Below are 19,431 nucleotides of genomic sequence, written 5' to 3'. Positions count from 1 at the left end.
ATTACCACAACTCGCCCAAGGGAATACTTAGACAATTGCTAATTATTCTAATTACCGTCCCGACATGCTATAAATTATGTAGTAAAACAAATTATTAGCGAAACAATCTGGTATGGGTGTTTTTTGAATCTATGGGGATATCTGTTGGCACATTGTATGGATTTTTATTATTGCCATGATTACTGGGAGCAGCCATATCTGGGTTGTAATTTGGCCTGAATTACAATTTTTTGTACCAGAAAGCGTGGCAGCGTCTAGACCACTCTTCCCTCTGCCTCTTGTTAAAGTGGGCAAAGCTTATTGACTGATCGCAGGGTCCAATATATGCGTAAGTTGGTGCACATTTACCGCCTTTCATGGTCCACAATTCTAAATGGGAGGGTTACGTAATACCTGGACAAGGGTGCCCGTAATCTGGCCTGTAATCGCCGTCACAAGGCCAATTTGTTTCACACAAACTTGCCCATCGTAGTTTGTATTGTACGCTAGTTTTGGCAAAATCCTCCGCCCCGCAGCTACCAGTATACGTGCTTTTAGGTACGCATTTTCCGCCAGTATTGCTAGTGTTAGCCGTGGTGTTTGTTAATAGTACAAAATCCTAGGTTAACCGTTGGGTACCATTGGACAAGGGTTGGTAAAATCTCTTTTGCAGACCCAGGGATCTTCAGGTACTGGATCTAAGGGCAGGTAGTTTGATTTAGTATTTGGGGATATTTCATGGCTTTTTAGCTCAGATAGTAACTATGTTAATGGTATGATTACCTTACTGCCAAAGTTTAGGTCGACGGGATCTATTCTTGAGTGTTGAATCGCGAGCTTGGATATTGCAGCTACATCCTTAGATATTTCCAAATCATATTCGTTGTCATTGGCATGTGTATGATAGAAATTTATTAATAGAAATGATAAGGTGTGTAGGATTCCATGCATTTACACTACCCTATAATGACACCCAACTAATTATGTTCGTAACACTCAGTTACTTGCCATACAAGTAGATGAAGTGGTTATTCAAAATATCATCAGCGTTTATCATCTATTTGTCCATCTACTTGTATGTATTAGTGATTCCTGATAAGAATTTATTACATATATTGTTTCTTTTAGTGAGTATACGAATATTCAGTTGCCCTTTGTTGGAATATTCGCATTAGCTATATATTCTATCTATTTCGTTTATTTGGGAGTGGCATCTCATTCTTATGATGATAGACTGCTACAGGATCTTATGAAGGTGCCTCTACGCATTATTTAGGACTTGGATAGGGCGAGAAACTCACTAGAATCAAGGGGGTTCAAATTCACACGAAAATAATGTTATCCATTGTCAAATCAATCAATTTAACGAGTTTGTTATACGATCATATGCCAAAATGTCTCGGATACAAGATATGTTCATGCCCCTTTTCACCAAATCAACAAAGGTTAATGACGGCAACAAAAGAAAATCAATGAAAAATAAGCCCCAAAATACATCAAATGACGATGATCTAATCAATTACACCGTTGGACTTGTTTCCGCTTCAAAATACAAGGAGATAAAGGACAACTTAGAAATTCTTAGACTTGAGAAGCTTAGAGATGAGAACAATAACGATCGGGTCAATAAAACGGAAAAGGTGGTAAAGAAGAGGGTATTATCATTTGCCGAGGATGATATAGCGCATAGCAAGACTGCGGTGACTATTTCAAAAGACCCGACCACTTGTACATCATTCCTCAAGGTAAATAATACACTTATCTAGGATAGTAAACGTGAGAAAGAGTTACTGGAGGAGAGGGAAAGATTGACAAAATTATTTTACCAAAATAAAAACAAGGAGAAAAAGGAACTGATAGATATATTTTACTCATACTGGGACGGAAACGACCACTTTAAAACGATAACTTTACCCAAGGGTACGAGTACATCATATTTAGAAACTAGCATTGGGCAATTTATAAATAAATGCGTTAAAGAATTGGCACAACAATTTCAAGAACTAAGATCCGCCTCATGTAGCAATATGATATATGTTAAACAGGATACCATCATTCCTAACGTTTGTACAATTAATTTAGGATATGACTTTTTTTGACATAATACAATCTAAACTGAGGGGTAAGACTGGGCCATTATACGATGTACCTAGCGGAGAAAATTCGGTTAATGACAAAGTAAGCCGCCAGCTTAATTAGTTAAATGCTGGGAAAATTTTGGATAAACGCTGGTATGAAAGGAATCAACACGCCTTCCCCGCGTGCAAATGGGAAAAGTACAATCCGCACAAGTTGGCCCTAAAAACTAAATTATTGAACGAATTCAAGTGAAAAAAATTATTTTTAGTTGTAATGTATCGATCATAATACTCACAATTATATTATTCGTTGTTACAGTGTCTATTGCCATATTATCTAGCACTAATATATTGCGATATATATATAATATAGTTTAGGGAATAATTGCTCTGATGCCAGTAAATTATATACAATATGCCAAAAATAATGTAGCAATTGTAAAGCATTTCTGAATTTAAAACGTAAATATCACAGGTACAGGGGATGATATTGATTCTTATCCCTAATTGGCTTCCTGCAAATAGCACATTGCTTCTTCTTCCTCACGTAATCTATGCACTTGTTGCAGAAGATATGTCCACATTTGGTTGAATACATTAGGCGGGATGTGTGTGTAAACGATTTCGATCCGTGATATGAATCAACTTGACCAATTCTGTGAACCGTGCGATAACAAATGGGACACTTTAAAAAGTATTCCAAAGTGTCCAAAAACTTCTCCCTCCACAAACACTCCTGAGTTTCTGAGGGTGTGAGAGGTACACAATCATCGTCTGCTGTAGTAGGCGGTGCTGCATTTTTCGGTATTTTTTTGGATAACTTTTGGAAATGTAAATTTTGACTATTTTTAGGATGGACTAACGAAGGTCCAATTACCAAATCATCTTTGGGATTGTACCATTGGGGGAAGTAATCGTTGAGAAAACGTTCAACTGGCAATGAACCAAATGGCTGTCTGATTGAAGGAATTTTAGCACCCACGACCATTACATCGCTTCCGGTATCACTATTAGTTAGCTCTTCATCGATTATTATTATTTCGTCGCTTGTGCCAACAATAGTATTTTCAGTGTTATTGACACTGCTACTTAATTTTGTTCTCTTGCTGCAAATATTGTCAACTTTATCAATACTATTATCAATAGAGTCAGTGCTGGCGCTGAGCGCGGGCATACTATGGGAAGGGTTGGAACTGGCTCTGGTGGTAGGATTATTTAGAGGCAAATCTATGATTATATTTTCTGTAGCAAAATTTTCGGCCAAGCCGGCAGGCGATGCGATGGGTCGTTTGCTTAATCTACTAATAGTATTAGTGCTTGTATTGCCTGAGCTAAGGCTAGATCCATGGGAGCTGGAAGAGGAACTGGAGTCGTTGACATGATCTAAATTAACAATCACTATACCCTCGCGATCGGTGTTTATTTGTTTATACAAATTATCAGAATTGCCAGTTATAGCTACAATTTCATCGTCTGTGTCATCATTGATCACTTTATGTTTAGATTTGATGAAGTGACCGACTGTGCCACTTAGAGTTGATTTGACAAAGGATTCAAATTTGTCGAAATCGTCACCTTTACAATCCATTTTAGCGCATTTAACCTTTTCATTCACAATATATCCTTTAGGATGGTTAGTAAATGCAACCAAGCCATCCATGTATATACCAGTAAACCATAGGTAGTATGAACTGGGGTAGTATCTAATGTTACCATTTAGGAAATTTATGTTTATGTTTTTCAGAACTCAACTACCTACGTTTGAGATATGGATTAAGAACAAATTAGTTAACAATAACATTTTTAGATATCTCTGTTTTGCCTTTCGTGACAACTTAAATCATTTGACACAAGTTAAGGATTCTTTGGTATGCATTAGTTAATAATTTAGAACAAGGAACTGTACTCTATAATGAAGATTAATGCTAAGGATGGTAAAGTTTTCTCAAATACAAACAATTTGCCATATCTGAAGAAGATTATCCAACGATTGTTGAAGTAATCCATTGAAATGTCTACAATTTGATGTCGCATAATGCAAGGTTTGAGTGGTAGAATGGCCTATAAAAAGTTATTTTATAATACCATTTATCGGGGATTCTCTGTCAATTCACATGGCAAATTTACCAAACCAAAACCATCTAATGATCTTGTTACTGAAGGATCAGAGAAGTCAATCAAATCATTTCAAATCACTAAGGATCAAAGACTTATATTAGCAAATAAAGACGAGTTGGAATTGTTTAATAGACATGAAATGCTCCCAAGTAGGCCTATTGATGTCGAAAATTCTGTTATTGTTAGACTAGTTAAATTGTCAGACCCAGTAACGTCTCCTATTGGATCTGCTCTTTTGTGTTCACAATATGGGCTAAAAAAGGGCGAATCGCTAACTTTTACACTAATGTGCCTAACAAGTATTTCAATATTAATTACCCTTGGCTTTTGGCAATTGGATAGGAGTAAGTGGAAAGCGGAAACTATAACTTATAGACAATTGAACTTATCATTGCCTATGATATATATAAATGGTTTAAGTAATTTGTCTGACTGTTCTTATCGAATTGTAGAAGCTTCTGGAGTTTTGGATGTTAAAAATGAGTTCTATGTAGGGCCCAGGTCTTCGTTAAAGGGTGATGGTGAAACTGGATTCCTGGTAGTATGTCCATTAAGATTTAATGATGGTTCTTGTATAATAGTTAACCGTGGTTGGATAGCTAAGGATTTTATTGAGGGCAGAAGGAGGGATGATGAGATACCAGAATGGGTCACAGTGAGGGGTGTAATTACCGGAGGAGAGCTGGTGGACAACCCCATTGGCATGGCCAAGAACTCCATTTTTAAGTTCAAAAATAGTCCATTTAGAAGGAACTCAAAGTTATTTATGTATTTAGATCCTAGTGACATTGGTGATCATATAATATCTAAATACCCTGATGAAGCTAAACAGGTAGTACTAAATGCATATGACATCATGTATCATGATGACCAACCGATGGATCCACTTGAGGCTAAATCGAAGTTTTTAGGATCCAAATTTGGCAATGTTATATCGGGAAATTTTAAGGATATTGTGCCAATTCCTGAGTTTTACAAACCCACTCTAAATTTGTCTAACCAGGATCATCACATACCTAAGAATTGCACCGATGATAATAAAGTGATTCAAAGCAAAAAAAATGAAAAGCGCCGCCGTTATACACAATACTTCCAAACAAAATCAAAAACTGATTACTTGACATTCTATGCCGATGAACACACACATGTGAATTACGCCATTCAATGGTTTCTCATGGCAGCTTCATTATCCACAATGATGGTGTATAAATTAGTCAGTATTAGAAAGCTGAGAAGGTTTATACAAACTAGAATAGGTGATAGACACATTGTTGACAATGCTAGGGTTGATTAATACAGTCACAGTTTTGTATTTGTAACACATACCACACCATGTGTTTGTAATTGTAATACTATTTAAATTTATTATTTATAATTATAGTGTTTAATAGTTTATATATATGTTGAAATTTATTATTAGTAGGCTTTAGATTCCATAGAGAAGGTATATATTACCATGTGATACTATATCTATATTCTATATTACCAAATTGAATAATGTGTTATATTTATTGTACGAATTAACAAATCATTTAGGGTACATATGTAGAAATTTTATATATCAGTAACTTCACGAAAATTATGTATATAATATATAATTACATATGTGCTAACACTAAAATCAACCATTATTATCTATATAGAATGTTAAATAAATAATTTTATTTATTTTAATATGTGATTAAACGTAAATATATATTCAATTATATATTATTTACATGTGTTATATCAAATTATTTTACATAATATTCAGAGTACAGGTTTAGATTTTAACTAACTGTTATTAACATATGCAAAATTTGATCATGGATAGTGATATATATATATATGCGCATGCAGATAAATACATCAAGATCACTTGTCTAAGATGGCGTAAAATTATCGGTAAATACAAAATTTGGTTCATGTACAAATTAAAAGCGACTGCGCTGAATATTAGATGTGTATATCACTAATTAAGCCAATTTATCTGCCAAAAATTGAATGCCACATTATGAATTGAGGTCCCTATCTGTCACGGACGATCGCTTAATATGCAAGAATGGTTTATTTACTATCACCACACATAGCATTATTAAATCGATTGGTTCTGCTAAAAACATCCAAGTGTGAGACATTGTCTGTAACGTATGGTGCACCATTTTGCTAGTTAATATTATTATCGTGTATGCTGATATGGGAGATGAGTAAAGTGTTGCAACGTCTGAGAGCTACATTTTTAACATTTTGAACATCCCTGAGCGTCGCATTTTTAACGAAATCAAATTTATCAAGGCTCCGCCTATTCTCCATTCTGAGGGCCCTCATGGTAGTATGGCTAATTGTGGCAGTCCGTTTGACAATGGGATTGTGAGACACTCTACTGATGTTGCCAGTGTTGTATATGACATTTTCCCTTATTTTATCCGATTCTTTCCTGACTTCCATCAGCAGAAACCTTGTGAAATAACAGTGCCGGTTCATACTATCAACTACCAACCCTTTCTTATCCAATATGTCAATGTACAATGGAAATGTACCAGTGGGTGATGATATTTTAATTCTATCCACTAGCGGGTGATAAAAAGTGGAATTACTGAGTGTTTCCACTAGTAACTTTACGGCGCTTCTAAAATGTTGTTGGAAAAGCTTCATTTTTTTAAGGCGAAATTCGGTAAGTTTCATGAATTTTGGAAAAAAATTATAGATATTTAATTGTGTTATTTGGCACTCGTTTTCCTCTATATGCGATAGATATAATCCTATTTTTGGTAATATCTTGCAAAAAATAATTTCGATATTCCTGGTAAGTTCACCTTGAACTTTTACTAATATAACCCTTCTATTCATTGATATATACTGGTATTTCTTTAACAGGCGTTTCATAATAGCTACCGCCGTATGGCTTATACAGCTAAACTTGAAAACCAGACGATCTTTAGCTGGAGAATTGGATAATCTACTAGAGTAAAATGTGCAGTCAATTGGTCGCAATCGACAAGAATCAGCGCTAAAAATTGGTTGACTGTTAAACCACAGGGCACCGTGTCGTAACCCAAACCTACTCATCATTCCAGATAATATATCTACGTGATACACTCAGCTTACGTGTTTCAGCCAATGTGTTTATATATTCGCTCAGGGCAAAATAGTCGCCTTGATAATGCAAAATAACTAGATATATTGTTTACTTACAGGAAGCACCCGAAAACATCAATTCCCGCTGGATAAACGTAGTAACAGTGTCTAATTTACCATCATAACAGCTATGATCAGTATCGTTACAATCTGGATTGCATTTTGTGACGATTATCCAACAGGTGGAGTTTAGTGTATATCCAAAGGGGGATCTTATAGGCACTATTTCTGAAACTATTTCTTTAAAATCAGTAATATGCTCCAATTTATTGCTTTGTTTATTATAAAAGTGGAAACTCTCATTACTGTAGTAGATTGTCTTACCACCATTGAATTCTTTAGGCAGCAAAAACTCATTTGTGAGATCGATAAACAGAAATTTGCCGAACACTGTGGAGTAAAAAAATGGCCAGTTACAGCTTTCAAGCTTAACAGATTCAACTTCACTTTTAGGCTTTACCCTGGGTCGGAAGAGTGGAACACCAGTTCTTGGAGTAGAAGGGGAAAGTGATTTGGAATACATAATTTCGTTGGTAGACATTGTCTTTCTTAATACTGGAATGTGTCTGTTATTGTTATCACCTTCACTTCCTCCTCTTGCTGATAAAGGCACTTGTGGAACATCAGCCCCAACTTCATTATTATGAAAAGGAATATCGTTAGCAGGCAATTCTGGACAAACCACAGTATCAGATTTAAGGTAACAAATCTTATCCGCAATTGAATAATAATTCTTCATGACCTTATAAACCATATTTGAAGGATCATTACTACCAATTTTATCCTGAGCACGGCACACCAAATCAGATAGCATTTTGTTGATAGATGATTTGGTTCCATTTTTCAATCGCGCATTATTTAAAACTTTCGAATTGTCAAATCGTACAGTTTTGCTGATAGCGCTTTTGTCAATAAATGCTGCGCTTGTAGGTTGAATGTAAGAGATGATTTGTGTCAACTCGATTTTAGCCACTTGAAAATGTTTAATATATTTCATATAATCATAATCTACCAATGATTTAGTAGTGCGTGACGTTTCAATTCTAAAATTGTTATCAACATGCCCCCTTTTATGCACATTTAGGGTGCACAAGTCATTCACAAAATTATTTATGCATTTTATTATAAATTTGGGCGTCAGCAAATACAATGATTTGACCAGAATTACGAGTAATGACATGGGGTAATTACTCAAATTAGTACCTTCGAGACAAATATTATCAAAATGGTAATCTGACATGTTAATAAATACATCAGGTGGATATAAAAGTTGGTTATTCTGTGAGAATTCTTGCTGAATGCACAAACTCAGCAGATCCATCATGTCTTGAATTGAATAATATTGCTTGTCAAATGAGAAGTTGTTTATAAGTGACTGTAGTCCACATGTCTTCTGCCAATAATTATGCCGCAACAAATTTTGCGCCAACTCAAAGTATAGGAAGGACAAAATGTGACCAATACTTTCATTGTCACCGGTTTCATTGTGTTGTGTGAGATTAGTAAATTCATTAGATTGTGGAGCAATTATTTGATCGAGTGTGGGAGTAAATAGTACGTTGCCACATTTTATGATAAAATACCAATGGTAAAGACAGTTATACGCACAATTGAAACGGTGAAATCCAAGAGTCCAAAAAATATCAATGTTCCATGTTGCGCAAAAATCATTCAATACAGCACTGGTCATGGGGAGAAATAACTGAAATAGTGAATTCCACAATGAAGACAATTGTTTTGCACATTGTATTGTGATGGAAGATTTGTTGTGAGCAATTATTGGTGCAAATCTTAGTAGTATCTTCTCTAACAATATAGACAGTTCTTGTAGAGTAGGCGTAGGCTTTAAAAAGATTAACGCACAGGCAATAGAATGCACACCTTGCCAGTAACCAATGTTGTTTAGGTAACAAAATGTTGCTATACTATCTCTAACAACTGTCAAATAAGCACCCCTTACCCATTTTTGACGGGCCAGATCTGCAGGCAAGGAAGAAATGTCGAGTAGATTAATAGTAGCTTCACTTAATTTATCATATTGTATTATAAATTGGTTAGGCACATCCTTCGGTGATATGTTCAGTTCGGCAAACCAATATTTTTTGCGCAGAAATACATCTGCAATTGCATCCCCGATCATCCCACTCGATTTGCCATTACACCCGCAACTGCATTTAACTTTCACATTTTTATCCTTATAACTACCCTTGTGCTTTACTATACTAGGGGATAACTGTTTCCTCACGCGATAAACACGATCCACACACACCATCAATCCAGCAGTGGTTGCACAATCATAACTGAATGGCATAGTTGGGCTTGTCATGCAAAAATGCTATTTTTAGATTAAAATTATATAAATTACCAAAAATTGCTAAAAATCAAACAAACATTGTTAATAATTATTCATATGAGTTGTCTGAATCTGCCTCTATTTGTTTAATTATCTTTGCAAATTTATGTTTTGCCTTTTCCACTTTCCTTTCTGTATTCTTGTAAGTCAAAGCGCGTTTTTTATGTATCTAAATCATCAATTTTACTTGCCTTTGATGTTAGATGTTTGTATAGATCTCGATCGTTCAAGATTAATTTGCCAGGGCAGCATTTGCACTTTAGAGCTTTGCCTTTTGTGGTAGCCTTGGCTATAAATTCGGGGTAATTAGGCAAAGTATCACTTTCATTCGTTGAATTAGCCTCATAATTTATATCATTTTTAATATTTATTTTATCATTATTTTTAGAAGAATCGTGCAATTCATCCCTAATACCATTTGAAACATCATCAGGTATTGGCGGAGCACAACTGTACAAATGTGCCCTTTTTATCATAAATAAGTATTATTAAATCTAATTTATATATTTTACACATAAAATTATAAAAATTACACAATTGGCAATTTGTATAGCCTATTTTGGGGTATAAAGTGCTCAAACGCTTCTACCCATGCTTGACCGTGTAGTCGTGCGGCTAGTATGTTAACTACAGTGGGTATTGTAAGCACCTTCTTTTTACACAGAGGATATTTCTATATTAATTAAGTATTACATCAAGAGGCAATCTTCTACATTCAAGGCCCAATGTCATACTTTGAATCCTAGTCTCATTCTACATATTAATTGTGTATACTTTTAAATTGTTCACATCCACTAATCCGCCAATAATATATATCTTATCTGTTTCTACATCTTCAAGATCCTATATAAAAATAGAAATCACTTGTCCTGCATCGGGGGACAGAACGACAATTGATTTAGCTTCGTAAATATGCCAAAAATCTTCTGTATGCTTATGGATCATCCATTTTTCACACGAAAATTTTTTCAATTTATGAGCCAGTACCCCTTCTTCATTAAAGTGACTCAGGTGCAATTGCATATTGTACATGTTTTTCTTAATTCCATTGTATACCATCGATATTTGCTTGGCTAAACTACCCAACTCTTTATCGCTCATTTTATCTTCGAAACCGCAGTTTACACATATTACAACTCCATCATTGTATGATTTCACCAGATTTTCTTCAATTCTTATCCTCTGTAATTTATCTTCCCTTCTCTCGTTTGAGATAAATTCTCTTCTTTCATCTAAGTTACACAGGCAATTGATTTTATAATTTGTGATGCATGTAATTGTGAATTTATTAATTAATTTTTATAAATTAATATTGATAAGATCAATTGTAAAAATTACAATAACAACATCAAATGGTACCCACTTATGGTCATCGCAGCGAGCATTTTGTGCCGAATTTCAGATTTCTTCCTCCTTCTCTCCCGTCTCTTCTCAGGTCTCCTTTCCTTTCTCTTTTTTCTGTATTCTTCGATCTTGTTAGTCTTCTTTTGGCTCCTCTTCAATCGCACAGTACAAACACTATTATTAACAATATTCGTCTCATTATCACATTCAATGATAGTTTCCAGATCCATTTTTAAATATTATCACTCTTGATTCAATCTAACCAGTTCTATATCATCAGTTAATGGCATTAGAATGTTGACAAAGTTGTCTTGAGTGATAAATCTGGGATTCTTCTTTATAGTATCTGTTATCAATTTACTACAAAATGTTGGATTTAATTCACCATTATTTAGCGACGCTAACATATGTTTCAGGTCAGATGAATTAATTTTACCCTGACCCTGATAGTCCAATACAGAATATGAATTCCGTAGTAACTTTTCCACCGATGTTATGTTTAATTGCTTTGATGATTTCAATTTAATCTCTAAAAGTTCAATAAAATTTTCCAAAGTCAAATGTGTAATACCTGCAGTTTTTATACGACTATTGAATGATATAATATCACTAGAAGTGTATAGCAATCCAAACATTCGGGCCAAGTTGACATAATCATCAACTTTGATAACCTTTGGATGGCCACATTGTAAGTGGTTACAACCAGAGATTTTGCAAAATGATTTGGCGTATAAATTGAATATTTCAGCTGCACGAAATTTATATTTATCCAACATAAAGATATGTATAGAGTATTAGTAATGGGGGTGTATTAGTGCTTATGAGTAGCGAATCCTTGGATCCTAAAAATGTGGGCATAGCCATGGACCTAATAGTCTTGTCCATGCTAAACGAAGTAGGCACAATCTTGATTTAGAAAGTTAGGAAGGTTTGTTTTAAGAAATGTTTTGGAACAAAATTTGGCGAACAACTTAATAAATCTGAACAATTATGCTTAGCTAAATGCATGGATCGGTTGTAAGTTTACCGTTTCATCTAGTTATGAAGCACATAGTATTGTATCTCAGGCCAGTTCTGAAGCAACACAAAATTTTAGCATTTTGAAATAACTTTAACAAACCGTTTTTTGCAATATTACCAAAATTAGTTCGTGATGGGCGTTTCTGGATTGTGGGATGCAGTTGCCGCTGGCGGTAAAATAATCCATCCCAAAAGCCTGGAAAACAAGGTCATGGCTATTGATGGGAGTTTTTGGATTAGACATATTTCAGCCTCCCGGGAGAATGGCAAATATGATAGTGATTTCATAGCTATTTTCTTCAAGCGTATATGCAAATTACTGTCCTATAAAATAATTCCAATAATTGTGTTTGATGGCATAGCTCCTGATGCTAAAAGAAGTGAAATAAACCATCGAACACAAACTATTTCAAAAATTTCAGATAAACATAGGAGATTGACTTTGAAAAGAATTGCAAGACAAACTCTCATTAAGCAATTATTCCCTGCAACTAAAAATGCAGAGATTGAAACTACAACACATAATGGGATTGAAAATAACGATAATTTATCTGCGGAAAATGTGAAAAATGATGATTCACTACCACCGCCAAATAATAATAACAATCTCTTTGACAATACAAATTCCAGTGAATCTAGTGAATGTGGCGATTGTGACAATGAGTATAACCAACTAATTTCTTGGCACGAGTTTAACAAATTGTCTCCAATAGATAAATTCAATTTTTTAAAGAATTTACAGAAGAAATCATTTAACAATGATCGAACCCGGTTGGTAAACTTTGGTGGTACAATAACCGAGTTCTCAAACAAGCTACTCAACATTTACATGAAGAATGCGAATGTTAACAAGTTGCTCGATAAGGTGAAAATGGTTTTAAATGTATCCAATTCACCAATAACCGGCATTAGTGATACACTGCAGCAATCTTTTGACTGTCACAACTCTATTCATAATGTCTGGCTTGATACCAATGACATAATCAAAGATTATAACACACTAATTCCAAATTCTAATGGCGTAAAGAGGCGACGTTATTTAAATGATTTTGAAGCACTATCTAATCCACAGGAACCTATTCTATTGGATGATATCAAATTATCAACAGATAATGTCGATGATGAAGAAGTTATAAAGTTTAGTTGTGATGCAGATTTGTTTGGCGGAGAATTTATGTCAGATACAAATTTAGATAATTTGATAACAGTTGAATCTCCTGATGATAATTTACAACGTAGTTCAGGTAATGAATCTGATGAATGGGAAGAATTAAATAATATAGTTGATAACAAAATAGTACATGGTAATGATATATCAGAATCAAATGATATTAATAATCATTTATATGAACCTGTGGTTGATGATTGTGGATTAATCTTTGATAAATCAAATATCAAAATAGACAAAATAGAGACAGTTGATACCCATTCAATTAGCATTGTTAAAGCTGATGATAAACCACCAGATTATACCATTCCGGATAATAGATTCCAAAAATTATGTAAAATTGATATATTCAATTATGAATCCGCCGATTCAAGTGTCGGTGATAAATTTAACACATATCATAATACATATAAAATGGCAGATGTGGAAATTTCCGGCTCTATCGGAGTGTCTAATGTAGCAAACAAATCTACTGATGATAATGTAATTAATAAAAGGGTGGATTATAAAATTGATGTTTTAAAGCCCGAAAGCAAAGGATGGCTTAAAAATCATTCCGAAGAATCGTTAAACTTATTCAACAGATACCCTAAACTTCTTAATTATGAAGAGTTTGACAATATATGTACTCTACTTAAACTCTTCAAAATCCCTATTATCTTCGCTCCTTCTGAAGCTGAAGCTCAGTGTGCTCAACTTAATATTGAACAGTCAGTATATGGTGTAATATCTGATGATTCAGATACATTGGTTTTTGGGGCCATTAGAGTTGTTAAGAATTTCTTCAACAAACAAAGAAACTTAGAATTATATCAGTCACAGAATATCAAACAAACACTTGGATTGACACGAGAGAAACTAGCTCTAATTGCTCTGCTTTGTGGATGTGATTACACCAGTGGAGTAAAGGGAATTGGCATTGTTAATGCTTTGGAGATAATAGAAGCCTATCCCACATTTGATGATCTGTATCATTTTCGTGATTGGGCCACAAATATTTAGTAAGGGTTCAATTTATTTAGTTCAAATACAAATGATTCTTGTGAAATAAGGAATAGATATAAAGTTAGACATGAGAAATGTCGAAATGGGTGGATTTTTCACGCGGATTTCCCAAATATCCATGCTTACAATTTACTAATGTCCCCTAAGGTAGATTTAAATATAGAATTACCTAAATCAAACAAATGTGCCAGATTAAACGTCGAATGTATAGAGTCTATTGCATTGTTTATGAGAGGAAAATCCAGAATGGCGCCTAACGACATTATAGATCACCTCAATGAACTAGATAGATGTCTGAGTAATGGTCTATTGAATGGACAACTCAGATTGTACGATTTAGACGGCATATCACCGCATCTTAAAATAAGCAGCTACGCCCCAGACCAAACAATGATGGCTGATAGCAATACCGCTTGTGCTTTTATTAGATCAGAAAGAATGCGATGTAGCATTGCAGCAATTAAAAACAACTCTAATGATGTAAATTAGTGATTTGGATTAGATATATGTTATTCTGTCCTATTTGTCACAGCATTCTTTTCCTGAAAAAGTCCGAAAGTTCGGCAGCCATTTCTTCCCGATTTGAATGTTCCCACTGCGGCTATTTCTACCCTATCACCAAAGCAATAGTCAACACTAGTGAATTTCCTGAGCTAAAAAAGAAGTTAACAAGCGAATCTCAACTGAGCGAGAATCTGGAGAATCTGGCGGCTAAGATAATGGGTAAGAATTAATTTACACAGCAATATGTCCAACGTGTAACAATAACGAGGCCTACTTTTACAGCATACAAATAAGATCGGCAGATGAACCATCTACAAACTTCTACACCTGCACCAAGTGCAAGAAGAGGTGGAGGGAGTAGTTTTAAATAGTTTTTACAGTTTTGTAAAAATTTAAAATTTCAAATTATTTCTAATAAATGCGATTTCATCCAAATTCAGTTCTAGGAATTCGATCAGTGTCATCAATTTGAAATTACACGGTATCTAATTTCAAGGTCGTGTACCTGTATATATCCATACTTGCTACTATAAGTATAGCTAGAATCAGTTATATCAATCAAAACGGGTATTTTAGGATTCAAATTATGTAAAGCATGCCACACGTTCTTTAGTAACCACAAGTCGCAATCATCCAGATTTTTGCCTGAAATGTTCTCCATGGCAATCTAAGTAACTGTTGAAGCACCTCCTTTTCAGTTTCCGTCAACTTATTTTTTAGAAACAGGCAATTTAGATTCATTCCAGCACTCAAAAAATCATATTCATTTTCTATTAATTGAGAAACCCGCTTTTTTATCTCAAGTTTTGCACGCTTAAACATTAAACTACGTTTACTATCATTTTTGAAATGTTGTTGCTTAATTCCATTGAAAAAAAAATTGATTTCATAAAGTAACCTACGTCATAGCATGTTTACTTGTTATCTAAAAAATTAGTTGCTAACATTGCTTCATTAATCATTTCATTTTCCAGTAACTTTGACATTGTATGTTTACCATCATTTCTAAATCAAATGCAAATTTACTGTGATTCCGGCAATTCAATCGATTGACACAAAGGTTTAAAAGGACCTGATCTCTCATTTAGCGCCGTATTTATATTATTAACTAATCTAATTTCATAGCATATAACCTTTCTGCCGCCCTTACTAGATCAAAATCAGTTGGCTCGGGGGGTATACTTGGTAGTGTTATTGCGATGGGTTGTATGCGATTTCCGAGTGTCTTACCGGTGGCTGTTACGTATGGCTTGAAGAAGTTAAGCTTTTTAGATACAAATCCACATCTAAATCCATGTCTAAATATGTCGATGTAGGAATTGAGTTCGCACAATGATTTAGAATTGATATTTCTGGCAGTTTCAGGAAAGTTCGTCGTAGTGTCTAGGTAATTTTTTAAATAGTTGATTAATTGACGCAACACTACCTGGATGTATTGTCTTATAGAAGGACGAAATTCTGCGCCGAATGTTCACAAATCCTGACATAATTTCACTAACATTTATAATATCCCATACACATTGGGTGCTAGCGCATTAACTCAAGTTATTCATTTTTAAATTGGGGAAAATAAACTTTAATTAATCTAATTATACTACCTATTGCTTTATATCTTAAATGATTATGCCCAATAACCAGACTGCTCATTTACGCCATCTGACTATGTCTGTATCCCCAAATTCCAATATTTGAGACTAATTTGATCTATGCACCTATATATTTGTTTTAATACAAAAATCGACATAATTATATTATGCCAAGTAAATGCTAAATTTGTAAATTCTATTATTGGTGACATTAATAAGACCTGTTATGGCCATGTTAAGGAAATAGTCAGACTTAAATTTGCCTCATAATTTTTTTTGGAAAAATAACAAAAAAATTCCAAAAGGGGATATTACATTGGCTAGTGGACAAACTTATGCAATTTTCAATGCTATGACGCTGATGTAGTTATAATGAGTCTTTATTTAAAATAAATAAAGACATGTTAATTGGATTATAAAAACTTACATTCTATTATTTATGCATTTGGTTATTACTATGTGATGGATTAATTAACATATTGGATAAATGCACGTTTAGTTGACACAATAGCGACTAATATTTGTTAACTAAAATTATGGGACATTTAGCCAAACAAATAATACTACATAATTAAATCACAGAGTTATAATTTATTACATAACTACAATTGTCGATTTAGGTGCATTAGGCCATGGGCTCCTTGTTATCTTCTGCCCTTTTATGCACCTCCATATCCTCCTTTATCGCTTGCATAGCTTTGAAGGCACTTGACCTCTGGGGTCGAGAAATATATGTCAATACAGGCTCTGCGTACGCTATCTGCATAGATAACACTGGATCCAGAGTTGCTTCTTGATCAGAATTGTTGATGACCATCCTCCCCAATATATTTTCTGACTCCTTATCCCCAACCTTTTCCTTGTTTTCATCCTCTTCCGCATCATTGAGACGAAAGTAGTGTACAAAGGCCATGTTGTTAGTGGTATAACTCAAGGGGTTGCAAGTCACTATGCCTAAAGGCGAAATGCCCATTTCGGTAAATCCGCCAAAGAAATGGACTAGCGAGTTAGTGACCCAAGAAGCGTGACCAGCCTGCATAAATGGGTTATACAAGAAATTAAACAATACAAATACTTTTTGTTCCGTTCATTAGGATTGAAAATCGATCAAACGACATGTACATTTAGAAATTGTGTGCAAAAATCTCCAGTAATTAATACCATGCTTAATGTATATTTTTTAGTTCGAAAAACAATATGAAATAAAAAGCATTTTAATCGAGATACAAATTTTAATCATACAACATTTGAAAATTTATACTTATAAATATTATGTGAATAAACGTCGTATTGTTTCTACACTCGTTACAAAATCATAAATATTTCAGTTCTGGTATTTTAAATATTGTTAACACCAAATTCATATGTACATATATGAAAAATTAGTTTATATCATAGTCACATAATCAGTTAAGATAGCGGGATTGAAAAATTATTGTATCTGAAGAATGATTTTAAAAATATAAAGAGAGGTACGTATCTTGTGAGATCAAGATGAATTAATATATCATTATGAGAAAACTGACCATAGGCATAGTTTGATTGCGATAAAAAAAGGTCTTCTCACGCATACAATAAATTAATACATGCAAACCAATACTGAATGATCATTGACAAACCTCCTCTCCCTCGAATAATCTTCCCCCCCAATGATAACAACATTGTTATCTATAACGTGCATAGCTAAGTCAAGAAATTATATAAAATATCTTGAAACATAATTCAAGTAATTTAAATTAACATTTAAAGTTTATTGATGACTTACTGTGAAAAGCGCGAATATCATGGGTAAACTTGACTATGAGGGGGAAGATCTTCCAAATCCACTTTCCATCCATCGTAATACACAGGGCGTAAATCCGATTTTTGTTCATTAACTTAGTTATCCCACCATATATCAACTACATAACTATCCTTATACCATAGAATACTTTGTTTTCCCCACTGAAATGGCAGAATGGAAAGATCTTGGAGCAGGAGTTAGGCCAGGGAAATATATCTTCTCCCATTTGTTATTTCTCAAGCTGATATTCCTAAGATTCAATATCCACACATCATTGCATAATTCATTATTTGCAATACCACCGAATAAGACCAAATAATGGGTAACGCACCTAAGGGTGTGACCGTATCTTGGCGATGGCTTCGGGTTATCTGTGTGCAATTCAGACCACTTAGTAAAAGATTTAGGGTCATTGAAAAGCTGCATATAGTATAACTTATTATCAGCAAATTTATCCTTCGCAATAAGTCCGCCAAATAAAAAGATTAGGGGGATACCCCGAAGAGCGTATATAACGCATGTGCTGTGGAAGGCTCTAGCATTAAGACCGTGTTCGAATTCCAGTGCTTGCCAGCTTTGCCTATAGTTTTGTAACGAACAGAAGAATAATTGGTCACAAGCAGTCCAATTTGATGCTAAATGGATGATAGATGTACCTTTAAGAAATGTGTCGACGGATGTTTGCGATACACCACCATTTTGATATATTGGAGAAGAAATTGATGTATTATTAGTATCAAAGATTATGCCTCCATACATGATTATGTAATCCAACTTCATATATTTAAGGTGATGATCTAAATTGTTGGTATGTGTATTGATAATCGTGGTACATTCTTCAATAAACGGATTGTTAAAACGACTTTTGGAATAATCAAGCTTTATGTGTTCAGTGCATAAATTGGGCCACTTATTCATCATCTTCTCGCCATATTTATTCTCCCACGTACCCCTAATCACTGAACTTAGTTGGGCAACATCGATTTTGTTTAGAGTTGTGAGATAATTAGATTCTTCAGATAATTCGTCAGACGTTTCATTGATTTCTTCGTTATAACTCTGCACTAAGAGGTTGTAATGGTCTATAGAATGTCCAATTCGTGTCACTGGACACTGTGGCATTTCACACTATTTTGGCACCATATATACATCAGTATTGTATTTAAAAATCAATTTCACGCATCTACTTATTTATTAGTTTCAAATCGTTAAATAATTACAGTTAACAAATTCCATCATGGCTGATGATGCAAAGCGATTACATCACCGATCAATTGGTCACTATTCAAATCATACTGTCTAATTTATCTATGAGTTAGTTTAAAACAATCAATTACTAACACTAAATTTGTAACTAGCAATATTGATGAAAGCGA

General features: G+C 34.2%; 15 protein-coding genes across 15 annotated transcripts; 7 read left to right on the top strand and 8 right to left on the bottom strand.

The window, feature by feature from the left end:
* Positions 1–94: 94 nt before the first annotated feature.
* On the bottom strand, positions 95–930 carry BMR1_02g03855 (CPW-WPC family protein; the record flags this gene model as incomplete). The annotated part of the gene is made up of 5 exons (XM_012793076.1): positions 95–215; positions 237–369; positions 394–598; positions 619–741; positions 763–930. The coding sequence occupies 5 exons, from the start codon at positions 928–930 to the stop codon at positions 95–97; spliced, it is 750 nt and encodes a 249-aa protein (XP_012648530.1).
* Positions 999–1,315, top strand: BMR1_02g03851 (hypothetical protein; the record flags this gene model as incomplete). Its single annotated transcript, XM_021481732.1, has 3 exons — positions 999–1,106; positions 1,127–1,234; positions 1,256–1,315. The coding sequence occupies 3 exons, from the start codon at positions 999–1,001 to the stop codon at positions 1,313–1,315; spliced, it is 276 nt and encodes a 91-aa protein (XP_021338338.1).
* A 58-nt stretch (positions 1,316–1,373) lies between these two features.
* Positions 1,374–2,310, top strand: BMR1_02g03850 (XAP5 circadian clock regulator; the record flags this gene model as incomplete). The annotated part of the gene is given in 4 exon segments (XM_012793075.1): positions 1,374–1,724; positions 1,746–2,042; positions 2,062–2,157; positions 2,179–2,310. The coding sequence occupies 4 exon segments, from the start codon at positions 1,374–1,376 to the stop codon at positions 2,308–2,310; spliced, it is 876 nt and encodes a 291-aa protein (XP_012648529.1).
* On the bottom strand, positions 2,527–3,717 carry BMR1_02g03845 (hypothetical protein; the record flags this gene model as incomplete). The annotated part of the gene is made up of 2 exons (XM_021481731.1): positions 2,527–3,440; positions 3,462–3,717. The coding sequence occupies 2 exons, from the start codon at positions 3,715–3,717 to the stop codon at positions 2,527–2,529; spliced, it is 1,170 nt and encodes a 389-aa protein (XP_021338337.1).
* BMR1_02g03840 (hypothetical protein) lies at positions 3,764–4,059 on the top strand (the record flags this gene model as incomplete). Its single annotated transcript, XM_012793073.1, has 2 exons — positions 3,764–3,925; positions 3,949–4,059. 2 exons carry the CDS (start codon positions 3,764–3,766, stop codon positions 4,057–4,059), a joined length of 273 nt encoding a protein of 90 aa, XP_012648527.1.
* Positions 4,060–4,092: 33 nt separating this feature from the next.
* On the top strand, positions 4,093–5,469 carry BMR1_02g03835 (SURF1 family; the record flags this gene model as incomplete). Its single annotated transcript, XM_012793072.1, has 1 exon — positions 4,093–5,469. One exon carries the CDS (start codon positions 4,093–4,095, stop codon positions 5,467–5,469), a length of 1,377 nt encoding a protein of 458 aa, XP_012648526.1.
* On the bottom strand, positions 6,321–9,603 carry BMR1_02g03821 (conserved Plasmodium protein, unknown function; the record flags this gene model as incomplete). Its single annotated transcript, XM_021481730.1, has 3 exons — positions 6,321–7,240; positions 7,263–7,328; positions 7,350–9,603. The coding sequence occupies 3 exons, from the start codon at positions 9,601–9,603 to the stop codon at positions 6,321–6,323; spliced, it is 3,240 nt and encodes a 1,079-aa protein (XP_021338336.1).
* A 91-nt stretch (positions 9,604–9,694) lies between these two features.
* BMR1_02g03820 (hypothetical protein) lies at positions 9,695–10,121 on the bottom strand (the record flags this gene model as incomplete). Its single annotated transcript, XM_021481729.1, has 2 exons — positions 9,695–9,814; positions 9,837–10,121. The coding sequence occupies 2 exons, from the start codon at positions 10,119–10,121 to the stop codon at positions 9,695–9,697; spliced, it is 405 nt and encodes a 134-aa protein (XP_021338335.1).
* Positions 10,122–10,174: 53 nt separating this feature from the next.
* Positions 10,175–11,219, bottom strand: BMR1_02g03815 (tRNA methyltransferase 10 homolog B; the record flags this gene model as incomplete). Its single annotated transcript, XM_012793068.1, has 5 exons — positions 10,175–10,318; positions 10,339–10,398; positions 10,435–10,488; positions 10,510–10,877; positions 11,009–11,219. The coding sequence occupies 5 exons, from the start codon at positions 11,217–11,219 to the stop codon at positions 10,175–10,177; spliced, it is 837 nt and encodes a 278-aa protein (XP_012648522.1).
* Positions 11,220–11,231: 12 nt separating this feature from the next.
* BMR1_02g03810 (hypothetical protein) lies at positions 11,232–11,765 on the bottom strand (the record flags this gene model as incomplete). Its single annotated transcript, XM_012793067.1, has 1 exon — positions 11,232–11,765. One exon carries the CDS (start codon positions 11,763–11,765, stop codon positions 11,232–11,234), a length of 534 nt encoding a protein of 177 aa, XP_012648521.1.
* Positions 11,766–11,809: 44 nt separating this feature from the next.
* On the top strand, positions 11,810–12,098 carry BMR1_02g03802 (mitochondrial inner membrane TIM10 associated protein, putative; the record flags this gene model as incomplete). Its single annotated transcript, XM_012793066.2, has 3 exons — positions 11,810–11,884; positions 11,906–12,006; positions 12,029–12,098. 3 exons carry the CDS (start codon positions 11,810–11,812, stop codon positions 12,096–12,098), a joined length of 246 nt encoding a protein of 81 aa, XP_012648520.2.
* Positions 12,099–12,142: 44 nt separating this feature from the next.
* On the top strand, positions 12,143–14,671 carry BMR1_02g03801 (DNA excision repair protein ERCC-5; the record flags this gene model as incomplete). Its single annotated transcript, XM_021481728.1, has 2 exons — positions 12,143–14,178; positions 14,200–14,671. 2 exons carry the CDS (start codon positions 12,143–12,145, stop codon positions 14,669–14,671), a joined length of 2,508 nt encoding a protein of 835 aa, XP_021338334.1.
* A 17-nt stretch (positions 14,672–14,688) lies between these two features.
* BMR1_02g03800 (DNA-directed RNA polymerase III subunit C11) lies at positions 14,689–15,047 on the top strand (the record flags this gene model as incomplete). The annotated part of the gene is made up of 2 exons (XM_012793065.1): positions 14,689–14,905; positions 14,926–15,047. 2 exons carry the CDS (start codon positions 14,689–14,691, stop codon positions 15,045–15,047), a joined length of 339 nt encoding a protein of 112 aa, XP_012648519.1.
* A 31-nt stretch (positions 15,048–15,078) lies between these two features.
* BMR1_02g03786 (conserved Plasmodium protein, unknown function) lies at positions 15,079–16,173 on the bottom strand (the record flags this gene model as incomplete). Its single annotated transcript, XM_021481727.1, has 7 exons — positions 15,079–15,171; positions 15,192–15,353; positions 15,374–15,584; positions 15,605–15,691; positions 15,713–15,799; positions 15,820–16,069; positions 16,113–16,173. The coding sequence occupies 7 exons, from the start codon at positions 16,171–16,173 to the stop codon at positions 15,079–15,081; spliced, it is 951 nt and encodes a 316-aa protein (XP_021338333.1).
* Positions 16,898–19,177, bottom strand: BMR1_02g03785 (conserved Plasmodium protein, unknown function; the record flags this gene model as incomplete). Its single annotated transcript, XM_021481726.1, has 6 exons — positions 16,898–17,305; positions 17,799–17,871; positions 17,892–17,955; positions 18,038–18,173; positions 18,194–18,690; positions 18,712–19,177. 6 exons carry the CDS (start codon positions 19,175–19,177, stop codon positions 16,898–16,900), a joined length of 1,644 nt encoding a protein of 547 aa, XP_021338332.1.

This window comes from Babesia microti, chromosome II, assembly GCF_000691945.2.
Source record: "Babesia microti strain RI chromosome II, complete genome".
Classification (NCBI taxonomy): Eukaryota; Apicomplexa; class Aconoidasida; order Piroplasmida; family Babesiidae; genus Babesia; species Babesia microti.
This window is presented reverse-complemented; position numbering and strand designations above follow the sequence as displayed.